At 39.1% G+C, this 18266-nt stretch overlaps 1 protein-coding gene across 1 annotated transcript in view; it reads right to left on the bottom strand.

Annotated features, from left to right (window-relative positions):
- Positions 1–924: 924 nt before the first annotated feature.
- The window catches only part of hpse2 (heparanase 2), a 49185-nt gene continuing 31843 nt past the window's right edge, over positions 925–18266 (bottom strand). The window contains exons 6-12 of the mRNA XM_046402421.1: positions 17538–17585; positions 12113–12206; positions 11281–11387; positions 10944–11058; positions 7627–7772; positions 5249–5395; positions 925–2931 (exon numbers count right to left, since the gene is read on the bottom strand). Coding sequence (XP_046258377.1) covers positions 2769–2931; positions 5249–5395; positions 7627–7772; positions 10944–11058; positions 11281–11387; positions 12113–12206; positions 17538–17585 — 820 coding nt within the window. The 3' untranslated portion in view covers positions 925–2768. The remainder of the gene's footprint in view (positions 2932–5248; positions 5396–7626; positions 7773–10943; positions 11059–11280; positions 11388–12112; positions 12207–17537; positions 17586–18266) is intronic.

Genomic DNA, 18266 nt, shown 5'->3' with positions numbered 1-18266 from the left:
ATCACGGCTCTTGAAAGGCTGCCAGCGTTGGTGACTCGTGTCATAAAACTTCACTTCAAGCCTGTCTTGCTTTCCACAGAAATCGACACAGTTCAGTTTGTGTGCGAGCCGTGTCCTGTCTGGTAGAATCTGAATGACAAGCGTTTTATTAAAAGGGTACACAAAGATCTAAACCCTTTATCTCCCTTCTAGAGGATCCCACCAAGCAGATCCTAGGTGTCTATGCATCAGCAGACGCTGAGCCAGGTTTGGCCAAGGTTCAGTCTGTCTGGGCCAAAGCTGAGGTCTGGAGGTTTAGCCCATCCTGGCTTCATGTTTCCCATCAGCGGCTGCCTCGTGCAGTGACAAGACAGCACTCTTACCACTACAAAGACCCGCTCCAGCTGCTTCTACATCTGGGGCCACATAGTGCAACAGTATGTGTTTATAAGAGTGAGCGAGTGCACCAGCAACGCTAACTTTAACTCTCCTGGACCTCTGTTTAAGGATGCTGATAGTTTTTATTGATAGGGTCTGTCTGCGCGAAGGTATTTCTGTTCATCTTTGTGCTCCTGTGTGGGTATAAATCATATATTCTCATCTCTTTGTCTCTTTTTCTTCTCCTTGCAACCACATGCTTGTGCAGATCCATGTTACATTCGGAGAACTGCACAGTCTGCTTCTATTGCCAGATTTAATTCACATGATGGGACTTAGTGGTTTATACAGAAGTCGAACTTATTTCCAAATCCTTTGTTGTAAGCAGCGCGGTGCAATTACAAGCAAAGTTTAATGTAGACTGACCCATCAAAAAACGCATTCCTTGCTTTAGTGCAGACGGTGGGATTAAAGATTTGCTACTTTTGCTGAACAACATACAGAACAAAAACAACTCCTTAAGTATTTGAAGATGTTTATTATAAATGTAAACTTTTTTTTAAAAAAAAAACAAAAAATAATATATAGGCACACTTTACTTATTAAAATATTGCTCTCCAAAAGAAATATGAACATCTCTACATCAGCTATAAACACATTCAGAGGACGAATATTCTTTGTAAGTCATATGCTCAGGTACTGGACCTTATCTTTCACCGTGTCAAGAGTCTAGAAATTTTATCATTCTTATTCAAGTCAAGGCTCACGCACTCTGTGGTTTTAGTCTAGGGGATAGCAAGTCCATCTTTAAATAAGATGGTGAAAATATCGAGATATAAAACTAAAAGATATTATAGTTTGTGACACATAAACCATCTTAAGGTAATTCTTTGTGTCGCATCTTAACACAGTCAGTCGGTCTCCCTGTTACGCAATGAATACATTCTTAAAATAATTTTTGATTTTTCTTTCGAGCTGGGACACTAGTACCAGTAACATAACTGAATCTTTTATTATAGAAATATAAAAACAAAACAAAGTATTAATTATATAAATTAGATGTATATTTAGTAGACATATCAAGCTTAAATCAAATCTTATTTTCATGACTCTTTTTTTTATGTACATTACCTGATAATATGTGACAGTAAATCTGTACAAAATTATGTAAAATATATCATGTGTATTTAGTACAAAAAAACCCCAGCAGCATAAGAAGATTATAAAATGTGAGCTCACACTGAAGATAGTGAGACAGGTTCAAATACACCCGAAAAACTGGTGTTGTAGATTTTTTGAATCTAAGGTAAAAACCCAGATTTTGTGTGGATGCAGGCCATGTGAGAAAAGATGTTATGGATATGTTCACATTGTTTTTGAGCTATGCATTGCTGCAAAATAGCACCAGCAACACACTCTGGCTATCGTACCCGGCGGCTGAACTGATTAAAACCCGCAGCAGATAAGCTGATGGTACACAAAACAACACAAAAACAGCTTTTAAAAGAAACAGATTTTCCCTTTGAGCTACTTGGTATGACCAGGGAAGAAACTCTCAGAGGCACATCAAACAGACTTGACAGACACATCAGTAGCTTTGTCAATAAAACACACACACACACACACACACACACCACGTGGTTAGTCCAGGCACGACCTTGCACACACCACAGCGTTTTCTCTTTGTGGACAGGATCAAACTGAAGCTAACTTGAATGTGCTTCAGAAACACTGTCTGCTCAGAGTTTTCTCTCACTTTTTTTTTTTTATCAATCTGTTGGTGAAAGATAAAAAAACAGAAAAAGAGAAAAGACTGAAATAAAAGGGAGCTCTCCCGGCAGCCGGAGAGATGACAAACCCTCAGCCTGACAATCCAAGAGAAGAAAATATAGCTTAATCAAGTCAAAGAGTCAAAGAATGAGGACATTTTTGTAAGTATATATAAAAAAAACATAAACTGACACAAAACAATCACTGTCCATACAAGTTTTGTAGCATATGAGGAATTCCTGGAGAAGAAGAACTGAAAAGTGTTCAGTGCAGCCCTTTTGACGTGTCTTGGGCAAGTGTTTCTTTGTTGGACCACAGAACAAAGAATGAATGTGTGAGAGAGAGCAAAGACTTTCTGTGTAATTCAGTCGAGTGGTTTAACTGTTGCCACTGAAACGATGGTAGAGGAGGCTGCTGTTAAACCAGACGACTGAACTGCATTCAAGCCAAGTGTCCACTCTGCTGAAGTGACAAAAATCATCACAAAGCGGTGATATGATCTCCCTGTGTTTTCCCCAGAAACGTGAAAATATGAAAAGCCATACTGTGTTTTTTTAAAGCTCTGGGCGAAGCTGACGGTGGGTTGGTGGTTTGGTAGACTTCTGAGCATGACTTCTATCCTCACGGATGAAAAGTCAATGTTATCTTCGACAGGCGTACGCGTTAATATTTTTGATGACATAAAAGCCTATGGTCATGGGAGGCATGGCTATTGTCCGTCCAGCCCTCAGTGTCTTAGGCTTTAACTCTGGGAATGTCTCATTGTCCACCATGAGCAGCCTCTCCCCGTTCAGCTGGACATGTCTGCAAAGAGAAGAAAACAGGAAATGTAGTCCGCAACATCAAACTGGTAGATGCAGAATAGACGTCAGATCTGGATCATGCACCTTCAGTTTTAAAGTGTCATGATTGTGTCAGTTGAACACTTGGGGGTGCTGTTGTTGCAAAATTGTAGTTTCATCTAGTTCTTTGCTGACAGTTTGGAGTGAAATGGTAATAGTAAATTTTACTTCACCAACAATCACTACCATGAATCTCAAAAAACTATTAAAACCAGTAAGAATACAATAAGGTTTAAAATAAGGTTTTCAAAGACAAAACTGTTAAAAATATTATTTTGATGTAATCAAATTTGTCTTGTTCCTTGACAGGTTGGTATAATACTGCGGTTCACAGTAAAACCAAAATATGTTGGTTGATTGCAAACATCTAAAATTGCTTTCTTTTCCTTTGTAATCTCGAGAAGGAGGATACATTGCAAACCAAACTAGACATACAGAAAGTGCAACTGAGTAAAGCTGCTGAACAAAACCTGGGGAAATGTTCTCATGCAGCCTTGTCCTAATAGCAAAATGTGCAAAATGTTTCACCCTTCTCTGCTTTGTTGGCTCAGAAAACAGAAAGAGTTGTTTCATGCTCGTTATTTAGAAGCTATTAATAAATTAATTCATTGATTTTTTTTCCCTTTGTTCTGTAACAGTTTCACCATAACAAAACATTTAAAACAGTATGAAATATTATTCAAGAGGGGCTTTAAGACTTCACAGCTGTAAGTCAAGAGTGTGCACTTTTACAAATGGGCCAAACATAAGAATAATTAACAGCAGGAATATATAGATATATAACTCTCTCTCTCATTGTGTTATGTAACTCAATAAATCATGTTCTAAAGCCCTTTATATACCTTCAAGACACAACTTTTCAACTTTGAAGTGCTGCTGTTGTAAGTAACCATGTTTATTGGTATACTGTAGTTATAGTTTACAATAATACAGCAATTAAAGCCAGTGGTCTGGGTATTTTAATGTGGACATCAAATTCAAAGCTTTCCTTCAACATTGCAAGGAACCTCAATACTTAGGCAGCATTTAAAAGTCCCACTACTCAGACGAATTTATAGACATCTGGCGTTGCTAAATTCTTCATTAAAGCAAAAGTCTCCCCGCACTGCCGGTGGTAAAGGAAAGCACTTAGGGTCTGAAAAAGGCCCATCGTTAGCTCGCTCTCCTATTAACTGCCTTGCAATCCTGTTCTAACACCTAAAACATCCTCGTCATTACTGTTATTGAAGGATCATGCCTGAACTTCAATTAGGGCCGTATGTAGGTATCGTATAACATACATACATACACACACACACTCTCACACACACAGTGCTGGGTCATTAGGCTGTTATTCCAGGATTTCAGGCTTATGTCTGAGTCAGAATAACAGGCCAGGGGCTTAAAGGAGAGAGGAAAAGACTGAGAGTGTAAACCTTTAATTTTAAGGGATGTTTTAAGGCAATATGAATTATATTACCTTGTTACAGAGTATAATATATCATAGTTAGTAAAACAGTTCAAATAACCTGAATATAAAAAAATCAATCAACTGATAAAACATCTGCTGTAGGCTGTAAAACAGACTCAAACAAAAGGGCGTAAACACATGGGTACTCTGAAGGAGTCTGGACTCATTCAGTGTTCCCTTTTAAAAAAAGTCTCAGTTTCAGTAAAGCAGTGCAATATATTACGAGAGTCTCTTAAAGTTTCTTCACTGAAAAAAAAAAGTTTTATTCTTTATTAGCTTTCATCTATTGTAATGTTCTTTATGAGTTTGTTGTTTTAAGCCTACAATGGAGAGACAGACAGGAAGAAGCTATTGCATGTTAGCAAATATTTACACATTTTGGGTTTTATTCACACAACAGTGTGAATTACGCAGCTCCAGCCCAAGACCTCCTGTTGCCTTCTGAAGGGTTTAACACTCTGTTAAGGTTGGGGAAAAATAAAACAACTGTAAACCCATAAAGTTGCTCACAAAATTCTTCATGAGCTCAACATCTTTAGGACTTTTGCAAAACCAACTGCTTTTCTCGCCGGGATTTATATTTTCAGATGAAAAATATACAGAGTTATCTTTTTTTAAATGCAAGAAATGGCAGGATTGGAAGACTTGTGCAGCTGTTTTGGTAACCTGGGTCTCTCCCCAGCACATCTGTCTTGTTTGATCAGAGTGAATGAATGGAGCGGGATACTCTGTGTTGTTTGGATAGAAAACAGTTACACAGTGCTTGCTGTATGTGTGCATGTGCATGAGACAGACAGACAAACAGACAGACAGAGAGAGAGATACTAACTTGGCTCTGAGTCCGTCAGTCCCGTAGGGTTGCAGCAGGTACTGATGAACGGTGTTGTTCCGTAACGTCCCCGCCAACTTGATTTTCTTTCGTGACCGATGCAGGTTGATGATGTAGATTGTTATGGACCCTCTCACATAGTTATGACTGGTGTTGTAGAGAAAATGATGAATAACATTACTTTAATTTCACTTTAAGACAAGATAATCAGGACACAACAAGAAAAGAGGCTCTTCTCCACATGTGCTAATAGGGATTCATCATATATTACACTGACATGTTGAATAAAATTCTCTATAATTAAAGATGACTACAAAGAGAGGAAAGTCTTTGATAATGTATTTTCATCACATACAGTAATAGGGTCAAACCACAACTCCTTGATCTAATCTGGATCAAAAGGCTTGCAAAAAAAAAAAAAATTAAAAAAAATCAAGTAAGATAACGCCTGCTCAAAGATTGGAATTCCATTAAACAGCAAACTGTCCTTTATCATAGCCTAAGACCTATCATCTATATTTAGCATGAACCATAATAAAGCACATTTAATTTCTGCAGGGTTTATCATCCTGATAGAAAACTACTGCTCCTATACGACATTCAAGATTAAAACCCGTCGCTGTATAGTCCAGGGTCTGGTGAGGGTTGTGAACGCAATGGGCAACACTTCTTGAGTTACACAGAAAACAGAGTTTGAGTCCCTCTCCTGAGAGCAAAGCAATGGGGACTCGACTGGATAGGCATGCTGGTCAGAGGTAAATAAGTAAGCGAGACAGATAAGACAAACATGATTAAAACTAATAAGGGTCCAGATATGTGAACAAAGACAACAGAGCTGTAGCAAATACCACATGTCAGCCTTGGTATTCAGGGTCAGGGCTGTGTCTTTGGCTGAAAGGTCTGGTAGACAGTTACCACCTCCAAAATCTCAAGTCTTGAAAGCAATTTTGGTTTTTGGTTTGATGTTTATCTTTGTTCTTTTGGACACAGGATGAGTAATTTATTTCACTAACCCTGCATGACTGTTAATATTCAATAGGAGAAATAAAGCAGTGCACTGCTGAGGGAAATGCTGTATGTCTGGCTCTGTGCTAAACTCTTGGAGGCTTGTTTCTGAGAAACGTGGACCATGGCTCCCAGTGATAGATCAGATGGTTAGATGGAAAGAGAGATAATGACCTCTCAGGCCTTTTTCAAATGATGAGGATCTTAGAGATCCAAACCAGGAACACAAACATGTGTTGATGCTGTTTGATGTTGGGACATCACTGGAAAATGAAAAAAAATGCCATGCAAACCACTAACAGAGGTAAAAGGGCAGTGAAAGTAAAATATGTAATGTGCAAAGACTTTTCAAACCACTGACTGCTTGAGCACATTCATAGTTTTTGCTGTCTTGCAAAGTACAGTCAAACCACTAAGACTACAATGGTTCATCCACTTAAGGTCTGACTGTGTAAAACCACAAAGTGGCAGAAATAATGACAAGATGGACCGGATTCAAAAGAGCCTGCTTTAGTGCTTAACTGTCTGATCATACCCAGCCCAGAGCTGCTTGGTATGCAGGGTGGAGTGGAGGACCATCTCCTGCCATGGGCATCTCTTTACCCCAAGATTCACCACAGATACCAGGTGGCTGAGTGAGTACACTTGTTGAAAACTATTTCAAATATTTGCTTGCATGTCATCAAGCCGTTATGCAACTCCTACCCGGTCATCGAATGCACTCCACTATTTCTCTAAGGGATGCTCCACCTGTAAACGAGCCCTGTCTAGAGTAAGGCCGTAAGTCTAGCCTGGTGCTGACAGGCGCTGGCCTGGGTTAAATGATAACCTTGAACAGGCCACGGTGGCACTCTTTATCTCCTCCCGGGCACAGACCGCCTTATTGTCCCTCCCCCTCCCCCCTGAATACCCCCCTCCAGCCAATCCGAGAAGGGATAAAGGCCTAGCACACCTTTCAGCGGCTCTTTGACGGCAGGGAGACAGAACCCACACACCTGATAAGTGATACCCGTTAAGTTTTACAGACTTGGAACTGTGAATGAGCGGGTGTCTGCCGTCCCCTTATTTATGGGAAGCTGAATGGTATGGCAAGGGATTCTGTTCTACCCCGCCAGACAATGAGCCTCAGGTGTTTGCAAGAGTACACAGGGAGTAGAAGAAGTTAAAACCACAGCAATCTGTTCTCAATCTCAATCTTCAAGGACATTACCAAAGCATTTTTACACATCACTGAAAGCCTATGAGGATGTGTGCTCTGTCATCTGTCAGCTTCAATGAAAAAAATGACTGAAATCACATGATACAGTGTTAATCTTTATAAATTTAAATGCAGGTTCCAACCTAACCCAAGGTGGTTCAGCTGTAGCACGTACTTGTAGTAGCTGGTACAATGGGCGTAGATTCGTAGCTTATCTCGTATGACCCGTCCTGGTTGCGGCTTCCTCTGCAGTCCAGCCACCCGCACAGCCAAAACCCTTGGACCAACTAAACGCTTGAAGATCAGAGAGAACCAGTAATCCTGCGAGGGCAACACCGCAACACACAGAAACACATTTGGTATCACTTTTAGGACAGTATGAGCTACAGTATCGTCATAACGCCCAGGATAGAATTCACCTGGTTACTGTTTAAAAAAACAACACAAAAGCAGACAGGTGTGGAAAGGAAAATTTCATCAATCTGATATAAGTAACAGCGGGAGGGAAACAGTTTAAAAGCATCACCAAGTCCGCTGTATTTAAATGTAATGGTAAATCTAACATAAGAATTTTTACTGAAAGACACCAGTTATTACAGAAACATTGAATGGTGGATTCCCCTGAAAGGAAATATTGCTAAAACATCCATTTTGCTTAGTCAACAATGCCAATGCCCTGGTGAGTGTAGAAAGATATTGAATTTCATAAACTGTGAAAATGAAGAACTTCACAACAAAGGGTGAGGAAAAAGATATATTCCACCAATCTGTCAAATTCAAATATGTCAGCACTTTGATACTCAGCATTTAGTTAGAGCTGATTGTCCCATGTAACATGTCACATTGTATTTAACAGCGGCTGACTCGTTGAGAAATGACAGGTCTTAAATCTGACATTTTTACAAAATATGCCCCATCATGAACTGCTGTTTCTGTTATCATTGTTGAGTGGTCCACCATACAGTGTCTCAGTCTATAGACTACACAGACTCAACACCTCTCCAAGAGACCCAGAACAACATGTGTTCCTCAGGAAGTTCCCATGCAATCCTGCATATGGCAACATTTAAGGGCTTCTTTTTTCCACGCAGGCTTTAACTTAATTTGCTGCCAAGGCATCGAAGAAGCAGAGCACAGTATACACTATACAGTCCGTATAGTGTTGGCCACAGGCAGAGGGATGGGTGGATAAATGTATGGCCAGAACTGTGATCTATGATTAATACATTTAAAAAAAGAACAGCTACGAGTTTGGAGCTTTATTTGTGCAAGATGGCCGGAGTGATGCTATACTCTTGCCTTGTGTTTAAATTTCAAAACTCAAGTAAAAAGAAACCATCAATAAATTGATTTATTTGAAACTACAGCCGTGTTAAAATCCCACACCAGAACAGGAACTGGTGGGACAGAACGAGGACATTTTTTTGGAAATTCAGCTGAGGTCCTAAATCCTCAGCGGTCTGACTGTCTGCCTGTTTTCCTGCCTAATTGCCCAGCCTGTCTCCCTGTCTTTCTCGCCCCCAACTCTGCGTCTCTGTATGGACAGATAGAAACAACCAGCGACAACCAAGACAGGAGCACCCATCACTTTGAGATCCAATCGAAATACTATACACACCAAGAAATACAGGGACAGACAGGCAGGCACACTTAAACCAGTAACATGTCAAAGACTCCAAAAAAGTAAGTCCATACAACAGAGACCAATCAAACCCCAGCTGCACAGTTGTGGGAATAAGAGGACACTAACAAGGAGAATAACAATTAACCTTTAGTGTTTAGATAAATGGAGCAAATGAGAGACAGGCTGCATGGCTGAGACCAAGATAATCCCTAAGAAATTCAAAGATTAAAGTATGAGGTTATCTAATTACACTCCATCTAGCAGGAAGTTCAACAATTCAGTGTTTTTAATTTAAACTAGATCCACGAGGAAATTAAGACCCGTCAGCATCATCTAATTGGGTTTCCCATAAAATAAGAAAAAGATAATAGCCGTTAAAAACGAACAGAAAGTGGAAGTATACCAACAATACGCAGTTATGAATGTTTTAATTTAGGGAGAGCGCTGTCAGAGACTGCAGCCTACCACCTCATCTCCCTGCTTTGTGCCTGATAAATAAATATTCCTGCTGGAGGGAGACAACAGGCATCTGTGGAGTGTAAACAAAACAGGAGAAGAGAGGATAATTAGGGTGGAAGAGAAAGTAAGAAGAAGGGAGGTGTAGAAAAACCTTAAGTTGTGTAGTTATTCAACGGGTGGGGGTCTTTGACTGGATTCTACCAATGAGGGGGGGTCATCCTATAGGGGAAGAGGCCAAGTCATAAATTTTCCAGGCAGATGACAGGTTGGCCCTGCAGTGAATTCTCTCAGCAGGTAGGCTGGTGCAGCCTTTAAACATCCAGCCATGTTAAAAGCATTGTGATCCTGGCGGGAGACCATCATTCCCACAAAAATAATGGAGACGAAGAGGGGGAAAAATGAAGCCATCTCGATTGTTTAATATCTCATAGTTGAAGGGAGGCTGAGGAAAGTGCCTGCCCTCTAAACCTAATGAGGGATTTAGTGAAAAATGATTGTCAGATTTTGCAGAAGTGATTAGTTCAAGAGCCCGATAACATTAGCAGTTAAAATGGTATCTTGGGATTTCCAATACTCATTCTTGCAGCTATTTGTGACCAAAACAAGAATAAAAGAACCATGAATAATAACAAATGTTTGATTAATTCCTTGATTCCACCATATTTCTCCTTTATTGTGGAAACCAAGATTTACTGTCCATAATGTAAGTCTCACCCCTGCTCTGCCTCAGTTTAATATAAACCATTTTTATGAACTTAATAAATCCTCTTTATGAACTTGGCTCACAGTAACATTTTATCACTTCTACATACTTCAAAAAAATTTTCCCCAGCAAAATGAGATCAGTTTAACACTAAGTGGTGACTTAAAAGTCCCCCTTTTTAAAAGAAATAAATTACCAAGGAGCAACTCACATTAAACTTTGAGAACAGTAAAGGAATATTACAACCTCTAATTTCAGATGGTTAATATAGCATTGTGGACCACGTTTGCTGTATTTCTGCTCCCTGCATGGTTCAGACCAAACCAGAGGAACGTAGGATCGGACTGTTCCATTTCATAGGCTGTTTTACTTGTCTGTGTATCAGCATCTCGGGTTGCAGATCTCTCACCAGCCGACTGTCCCGCACAGAGAAGCAGTTGTGATGGGGGGCTGAGGGGAGCACTGACACTGTCCTGAACTACTGACAAAAGGCTAAGGTTACATGGCATTTCGCCCCCGCGTCTAACCACTCATCACCACTAAACGCCTTTCATCTCACCTAATAGCTCCCACGGGAAAGAGCGAGAGGTGGCACCGGTCCTGTTGCAGAAAAGGTCCAGAGTGTAACAGGACTGCTCGGGACAGACCCTTGGCAAAGATGTGAACCAATATCCATTGTAATAAATAATTAAACTGAGAAACTTACAGGTAAAGGGTTAAAGTGCTGGTCCACAAGGTGTGTGTATCCATAGTCAAAGAATGAGTGACGGAGGACAACATCAATCCCCTGCAGAGCAGCCATACCCAGCGTGTTCACCCACCTGGAATACATTCAAACACATACACACAGAAAAAAATATCAGGAGTGCAAAAGCAAATATCATCACATCGGTAATAAAATACATAAACCTAACATCATCTAAACCGATATGAAAACAGTTTTGTGCAGCTGGCTTAAGTTCATTCTTATCAAAAGGTATCTTTATCTACAGAATACGACACAATGGTTTCTTAAAAGGCTACTGTACAACAACAGCACTTACAGAAAGCCGGCAGCGTATGTGTCAGAGAGATTACTGATGCCTCCTGCCCATGCCGGCCCCAGTCCACCCAGCCACACCTTCTTACCAGGAGTATGTGTGTTCACAACCTGCAAGCAGTGATGGAAATGCTTGTATATCAAAATCTACGACAAAATGAACTACGTCACTTTTTTGTGTTTTGAATCAATGCATCGCTATTACAATGGTTCATACTTTTAACTGAAACCACACTGGGTAAAAATGACTGAATTTTAAGCATGCAAATAAATAAAAACACAATAACGCTTCTCACTGACTTGGGATGAGTGGTAATCCAGAGGAAAAACTCACGGCCATTTTATTTCATCAAATGTTTCAAATTTTGTTCTCGGGAATCTTTTTTTTCTTTTATTTTTACCTGAGGCACTTTGGCACTGTTCACCACTTACAATTCAGTAACTTTACCAGAGCAGACAGTGTTTCCTCAGCATGGATACAACCGTTTTATCCTGTGCTCCTGCGGTTCGCACATGTGGCTTTATCATTACAAAACTAGCTGAGAGCTAGTTTTTTAACTTGGCACACTCAAAAGAAATGCAAATATATTTCAAGACTTAAATGAGATATTTCTTCATATCATCCCTCGAGGCAGACTGAAAGTCTAAATTGATAAAAAAGTAACAAGAAAATGACCCAAGATGTGACCTCTGAAAAACACACCAAGCTGACTTACTGTAGGGTATAAACTGAGCAGTCGCTTCAGAAATGGTCAATATACATGTAGAGTACACTTTGCATGCAGAATATATATACTGTAGCCTTAATTTCAGGACTCTGAGGTAAACTTAAGCACCTTGGTGACTTTAGTGATCTGCTCCGTGAGTGTATCCAACAGACGAGTTTTCAAGAAGTCCTCCACTTTTTTCACTCTGCCATCCATGTAGTAACTGCAATGGAAATGCAACATATTTTACAATGTGAGCAACAAACATAATTTTTATTTTAGCACAGATGGTTAAAAATAAACTTAAATGTGTGAGCTTGTTTGTAATCTATATATCCATCCAACTGCTCAACCTGTTCAGAGTTTCATCCTATAGCATATGAATCCTAAATTTCAAATTAATTTCTACATTTAAAGTTACAAATAATAAATAATAATAATAATAAAATTGCAATTAAAACTATATATTATATGATGTTATTATATCCTCCTCTATGCTGGAAAGTCATGAAGCCTGACAATCTCAGTGCCATCTACCTGCATTACTTCGGTAAAGAATATCCTGTGATAAGCTACAACAACATTTTGCACTACCAGACATTTTAATAGTAAAGCAACAGAAAGAAAGTGAAACAAGCTTTTTTAAAAAAAGCAACACTTTCACTTGGCTTCCCCATTAACATTGCTGTGGCTCATTATGGACGACAGGTTTAAAGTCCAAACCACTAAGTACAATGTAGATTGCTCTCATAGATGTAGTACACAATATATTATTTCACTAGAACAGCTATGTGAACAGCAACTGACATATTCAATTACAGTTTGCGTACTGACAATCCAATTCTATGTCAAAATGTGGGATTGCCTAAGAGAGGAAAAGGAAGAACAAAGCAGACATCCATCTGTGGTGACTGTGTGTGTGTTTGTGACTGTGAGCGATAAAGACACAAAGAAAGATGATACTGAGAGATGATGTGAAGAGAGCATGATGAGAGAGGAATTTATTGGTAGTTCAAGTCAAGTCAAGTAGTTAGAGCCAAAGTCCTGAGGAACATCAGCCTGTGGGCAGACAGAAAGCCTCTCCAAGATCCCCTACAAGAGTCCAAGAGAGGAAAACAAGAGAGCAACAACCACACACAGTTTATGTTTCAGGTACCATAAAACACATTTTGCACTGCAGAAGAACAAAAAAAGTATATACCTCAACACAAATGTAAACAACAACAACAACTTAAAACATAATGTCTTCTCAGTTGTCTACAGGCTGTACCATTCTGATGAAATGATCTATATTAGAAGAATTCATTTACCCAGAAAATCATGTTCTCTATAGTCAACACTGCTAATTTCATGAGTGTAAATACTGCAACTTTTTAAAAGCACTAATTTTTAAGCAATATTTGGCAAAAAACTTACCAAATGTTTAAGGAAATAAAATGAGAAAAGGCAGTTACTCACTCCATTTGCATTTACTGGTACTATTTTTTTACAATACCAAAACATAATAAAATATATAAATAAAAACAGACATAACACCTGTTAATTACATCTTTTAAAAATCTGTTTCATATTGACATGAAACAAATGTTACCAACAAAATACAAGAGCAGCTCAGTTAAATCCTGATGAAAGCTGCAAATGTTCTGCGCCAAATTTCACTTTTTCTTTTCCTTTCCAAGACTGGAGAACACTCCAGGAAAACTATGATTTACAAGTTAGTTAGAGGATGCTTCTCAGCAGCACATTTCTCCAACAAAGGCTGAACAAATTCAATGGGGGCCAAAAAAGAACCACATTCTATTGTGAATAATATCAGATCAGAATTCCTTTATTTATCCCTGAGGGTCAATAGACAAGAAGACCAACAACTGCAGCATCAACATATCCCAAGAACAAAGCTCAAACCTGTACTGAACCTGTTTTCAAAGAGTCTGTGGAAATTACAAATGCATAAAAAAAACAAAAAAACTGCTGAGAGTTGAATTTTTTTTTTTTTTTTGTTGAAGTGGTGTTGCAATCTGAGCTTAACCTTGTTGAAATTTTCATCACAGTGCTGGAAAAGTCCCAAGCCCCTGGCCTCAAACTGTAAACAATGCATGGATTAAGTCATAGCTTTACACAAATTATTTGGTTATCCTGTCATCTTTCCAGAGAGCTCACAATAATTCTTCAGTTCGAGATTCCAGGGAAAGAAATTCCAGCTCATATATGGAAGCAGAATAAAGGACAGGACAAGTTATTAAAGCTATATCTTTCACTGCAAAACTGTGCCACTGGGAATTTTGGCTACAGTTTACAAAAACAGCAGGTCACAAGGCAAAATTAGCTTTCTTCACGTAACACTCAAATTTGTCAGTTAATTAACATGAAATGCCATAAAAAATCCCAAATCCCATAAAGAAAAGAACATAAGGAAAGCTGCTCAAGTATTTTGACCAGAATTGAGGAAATTACAGCTTGGTATCCATAAAACTGTTCAAGCCTAATCTCCTAAGAGAACTAAGAACTTTTCCTTTGTTCATCAAAATTTGGCATGATACTTTAGCTGCCATTCTGACCATAATTCAGTAAAATGTAAAAATAAACAACGCTTTGTCTAAAGATCCCCTTAGTCAGCTTGATTTACACAGCTCCCAGTATCGTCACCGTATCAAAGACAACTCAGTAACAAAACAATCTAGCACTCTATTAACACAAGATTTTGATACAGACTAAAGCAGTGGATAGGATCAAATCAGACAGACACAGCTGAAAGTGAAGGTCGACGAGTTTTAAATATACCAAACTGAAGCTAAAAGAACTACATTTTAAAAGTATGTAGCAGATAATAAAAAGTGCTGAAGAATATCTACACGTCACATTAACTGAATTGATCTGACTAGTAAAGCTAGTCAGTTTGTAACACTTATAATAACTACACATGAAATGTCAAGAAACAACCATATGGCCATCTGGTGTAGCAAGAGGTTTGGGGTGAGCGAAGGGGTAGCAAAGTAAGAAGAAGATGTGTTCCTTGATGTGGACCATCAGGTTATCATCAGATCAATCATTACCTTACAGCTGAAGGACATGCAGCTTCCCTCAGGAATGCCATAGCTAAATTTACAGTCCCTCTGTGATTTTCAGACTAGAAACGAGGAGATCACAAATCTTAAACATCTCATTTTTCCTCCCCTCAGCTTTAAATAACCAACATGCCATGCTCTCTGGATGCAGCACCACTGGCAACCTGACATGGAGAGAGACAGATGTGGGTATAATGTGTGATCCAGCCCATTTAAAACTTGGTGGTGTAGCTGCAAAGAGTAAAGCTGATAAATATACATGTTTCTGATTCACTTTCTGGTCACAGTTCTTAGCACATGAAGTGCTCATTTTCAAAAGCAATGGTCATTAATGTGTATCTTTCATCACTTCATTATTAAAAGTTTAGCAGAAGAGGGGGGTTGTTTGCTTGCTTCAGGCTCAGATGTTCACACCACTAAAATCTCACTGCTGGAACAATTAGGGCTCACATTAAGTGTGTCACTATGGGGCATCTAAACCCAATCGTAAATTTGTCTCGCTCACTTTTGTTGCTCGTATTTTCACAGCTACAACTGGCTGCTGTCTGGTCCAACATTTTCAACCGGTTTAATTCTCTCACCATGAAACAGTCCCAGTTAGGCAACATGAACAAACAAGTTCACAATAGTTATTGTGCAGGTGTTATGGTGAGGCATTAGATCAAAGACTTAGTTCTAAATTATAAAAAGCATATTTGCCCTCTTACTTCTAATGGTATCCAATCATGCAGATGGTTTTGGTTTTTGAGATATCCATATCTGAGATGTTTGCCAACACCCCAAAACAAAAGAGGTAAATGGATTTTTGTTTGTGTTGCTCAGAGCCAGAGCACGAGCCACCATGCCAAATGCTGGCAAAATATGCAAGTGACTGATTTGCTTCACTCTACAGCCAAAAAACAATTGTAGTATGGATACTGAGTGCTGAAAAAAGTTGATTTTGCACCCTGCACACAGCCTCGAAACACAACTAAGAGTCTGTAGTCATGCTGGTGGCTTCGTGAAGCTGCACAGTAGTTAAAAACAGCAACTCATTAAGCTCAGTGCTTAATTTTAGCATGGTGATGATTTTCACTTAACATTTATCAGAATCACCATTATAGTTTAATGTGTTAGCATGCTAACTTTAACTTGGAACAATGTCTTGATTGGTCTGGACACTCCATGTGAATTTATGTCGGTGAGCAACACAAATAAGATTTTATTCACTTTCATTGTATTTGTGGGGACGTATTTTCATCATCTGAGTGAACTGACTCCTTAATTTATTTAAAAAATATCTGTGTCAGGATCAAGGAAAACAGAAAGAAACACCCAGATATCAAGCCAAGCATCACTGGAAAAACGTGCACGAACTCAAAGAAAACCACTATTGCAGAGAGACGGAAAGAGAAAGACAGAAAGTTTAAGATGACTAAACTTGCTGATCAAATTTTGTTGGTGGATCCAGAAATTAATAAGAAGTAACTCATACAAGATGCAGCAAATGTCAAATTGACATATTTTCCACACTTGTTGTGGAAAATATGTCATAACAGAACGAAAACAACACATCAATGTTTCGTGATCTTTAGATACACAAGTATTTCACTCTGTAACCAACATCTTTGATCACCACGAGCTCCAACAGAACAGGAGACAGACAAACTCTCTGACAAATCCATTTAATTCTCTAAGCCGGGTTATAATGAATGCTGCGTTACCAGCCTCCTATGATCGATTCAAAACAACTCAAGCCAGCTGCAGAGGAGTAAAACCTGTGTCACAGACGTGTAAATGAGTGGTCTTCTTTTTTATTAGTTTGGCTTTGTTTTGTAGAGGTCAGAGTTACTGTCACGCAGCCTGGTTAGACTGGAATCTGGATCTCTAGTGTAAAATGGGCTAATTGGCAAAGGGAATGAGCCAAAGCATATGGTTTGATTTTAACCATGTGGGTGGTGTTTTTCTAAACCTTACTGACAGCCCTGCCTCCTTCCGTTTCTTCTAATTTCTCCTAATTAGACCTGACCTTCACCTTAATGACCACTCACTCAGTCACACAGGGTTTGTCTGAGCTTACACTGGGTGTGTCTCTGTACAAACTTGACATATGTGTGTAAAGAGATACAGATAAAACATGGGGGGGAAAGATCAAACCATTAATATGTCTGTATGCATTCCTACAGGATGTGCAATAGACAAATGGCAGGTGTTACTAATTTAACACACGCTCTCTCTCTCAGGCTCTTTTTCCTGTTGCTCCATTTACAGGATAAACACTTTTTTCTCCACGTTATGCATCAGTGTCTCAGTAACAGTATTAACAATGGTTATTACAGGCTGCTGCACATGCACAACGTGGTGATAGTAATATAAACGCACATCATCGACTGTGCTGTTTGATATATGTTTTTTAAGGTGGGTAGTCCGCTGTTTTAGCTGACTGCACACTGATTCAGCGGTTTTCTATGGACAAAATCATAAAATAGAAAAAAGGGTAAAATACCTACTGTTGCCACGTAACTGCATCTACAACAGAGCCAGCATTCTTCATGAACCTGAAAGTGAAGAAAGAGAAAGAGAGGTTTTTCCCAACTTATTTTCACAGTTGTGACCATTAACATGATGATGTGAGATGATAATAGTATACCCACCAAAATAAGTGAGAATGTGGAAATATTCAGATATCATATATTATATCATATCATCACTCATATATCAGAACCTTCAGGGCAGGCAGGCAATAATAATATATTACATAATATATTACAGCCTTTATTACAGCCTTTATTTATACCACACAGTTTGTGTTTTAGATCATGCAGTAAATCTGAAAACTACATAAATGAGAGAAACGCTCAGTGTACAGCCCCTACTAGTTCTCTAAAACAGTAAACAGCGTTGCTCCTGTAATATGCCGAGTTTACTCTCAGTGAGTTAAACATAAACTCCAAACATCCTATGAGGACAACACGTACACAGTCACTCCTGCTGCCTGACTTCCTCCTCCTGAGCTTTTGCATCTATGTATGTGTGTGTGTTTGTGCGTGTGTGTGTTTCCTAGTCTACCTGCCCCAGATCGCTCCATATTTGGGGGTAGCAGCTTGTCAAACATGCCTAAATGCGTGTCTCTAAACTTTCGCCGTCCAGGCTTGTTTAGTCTGTCCAGCTCTGATATTTGGACTGTTGAGTAGCTCAGTGTCTAATTCATCTTATTTCCTGAGAGCAGCAGAGTAGTT

This window comes from Scatophagus argus, chromosome 10 (genome assembly GCF_020382885.2).
Source record: "Scatophagus argus isolate fScaArg1 chromosome 10, fScaArg1.pri, whole genome shotgun sequence".
NCBI lineage: Eukaryota > Metazoa > Chordata > Actinopteri > Scatophagidae > Scatophagus > Scatophagus argus.
The sequence above is the reverse complement of the archived record's forward strand: the minus strand, read 5'-3'. Positions and strand labels throughout refer to the sequence as shown.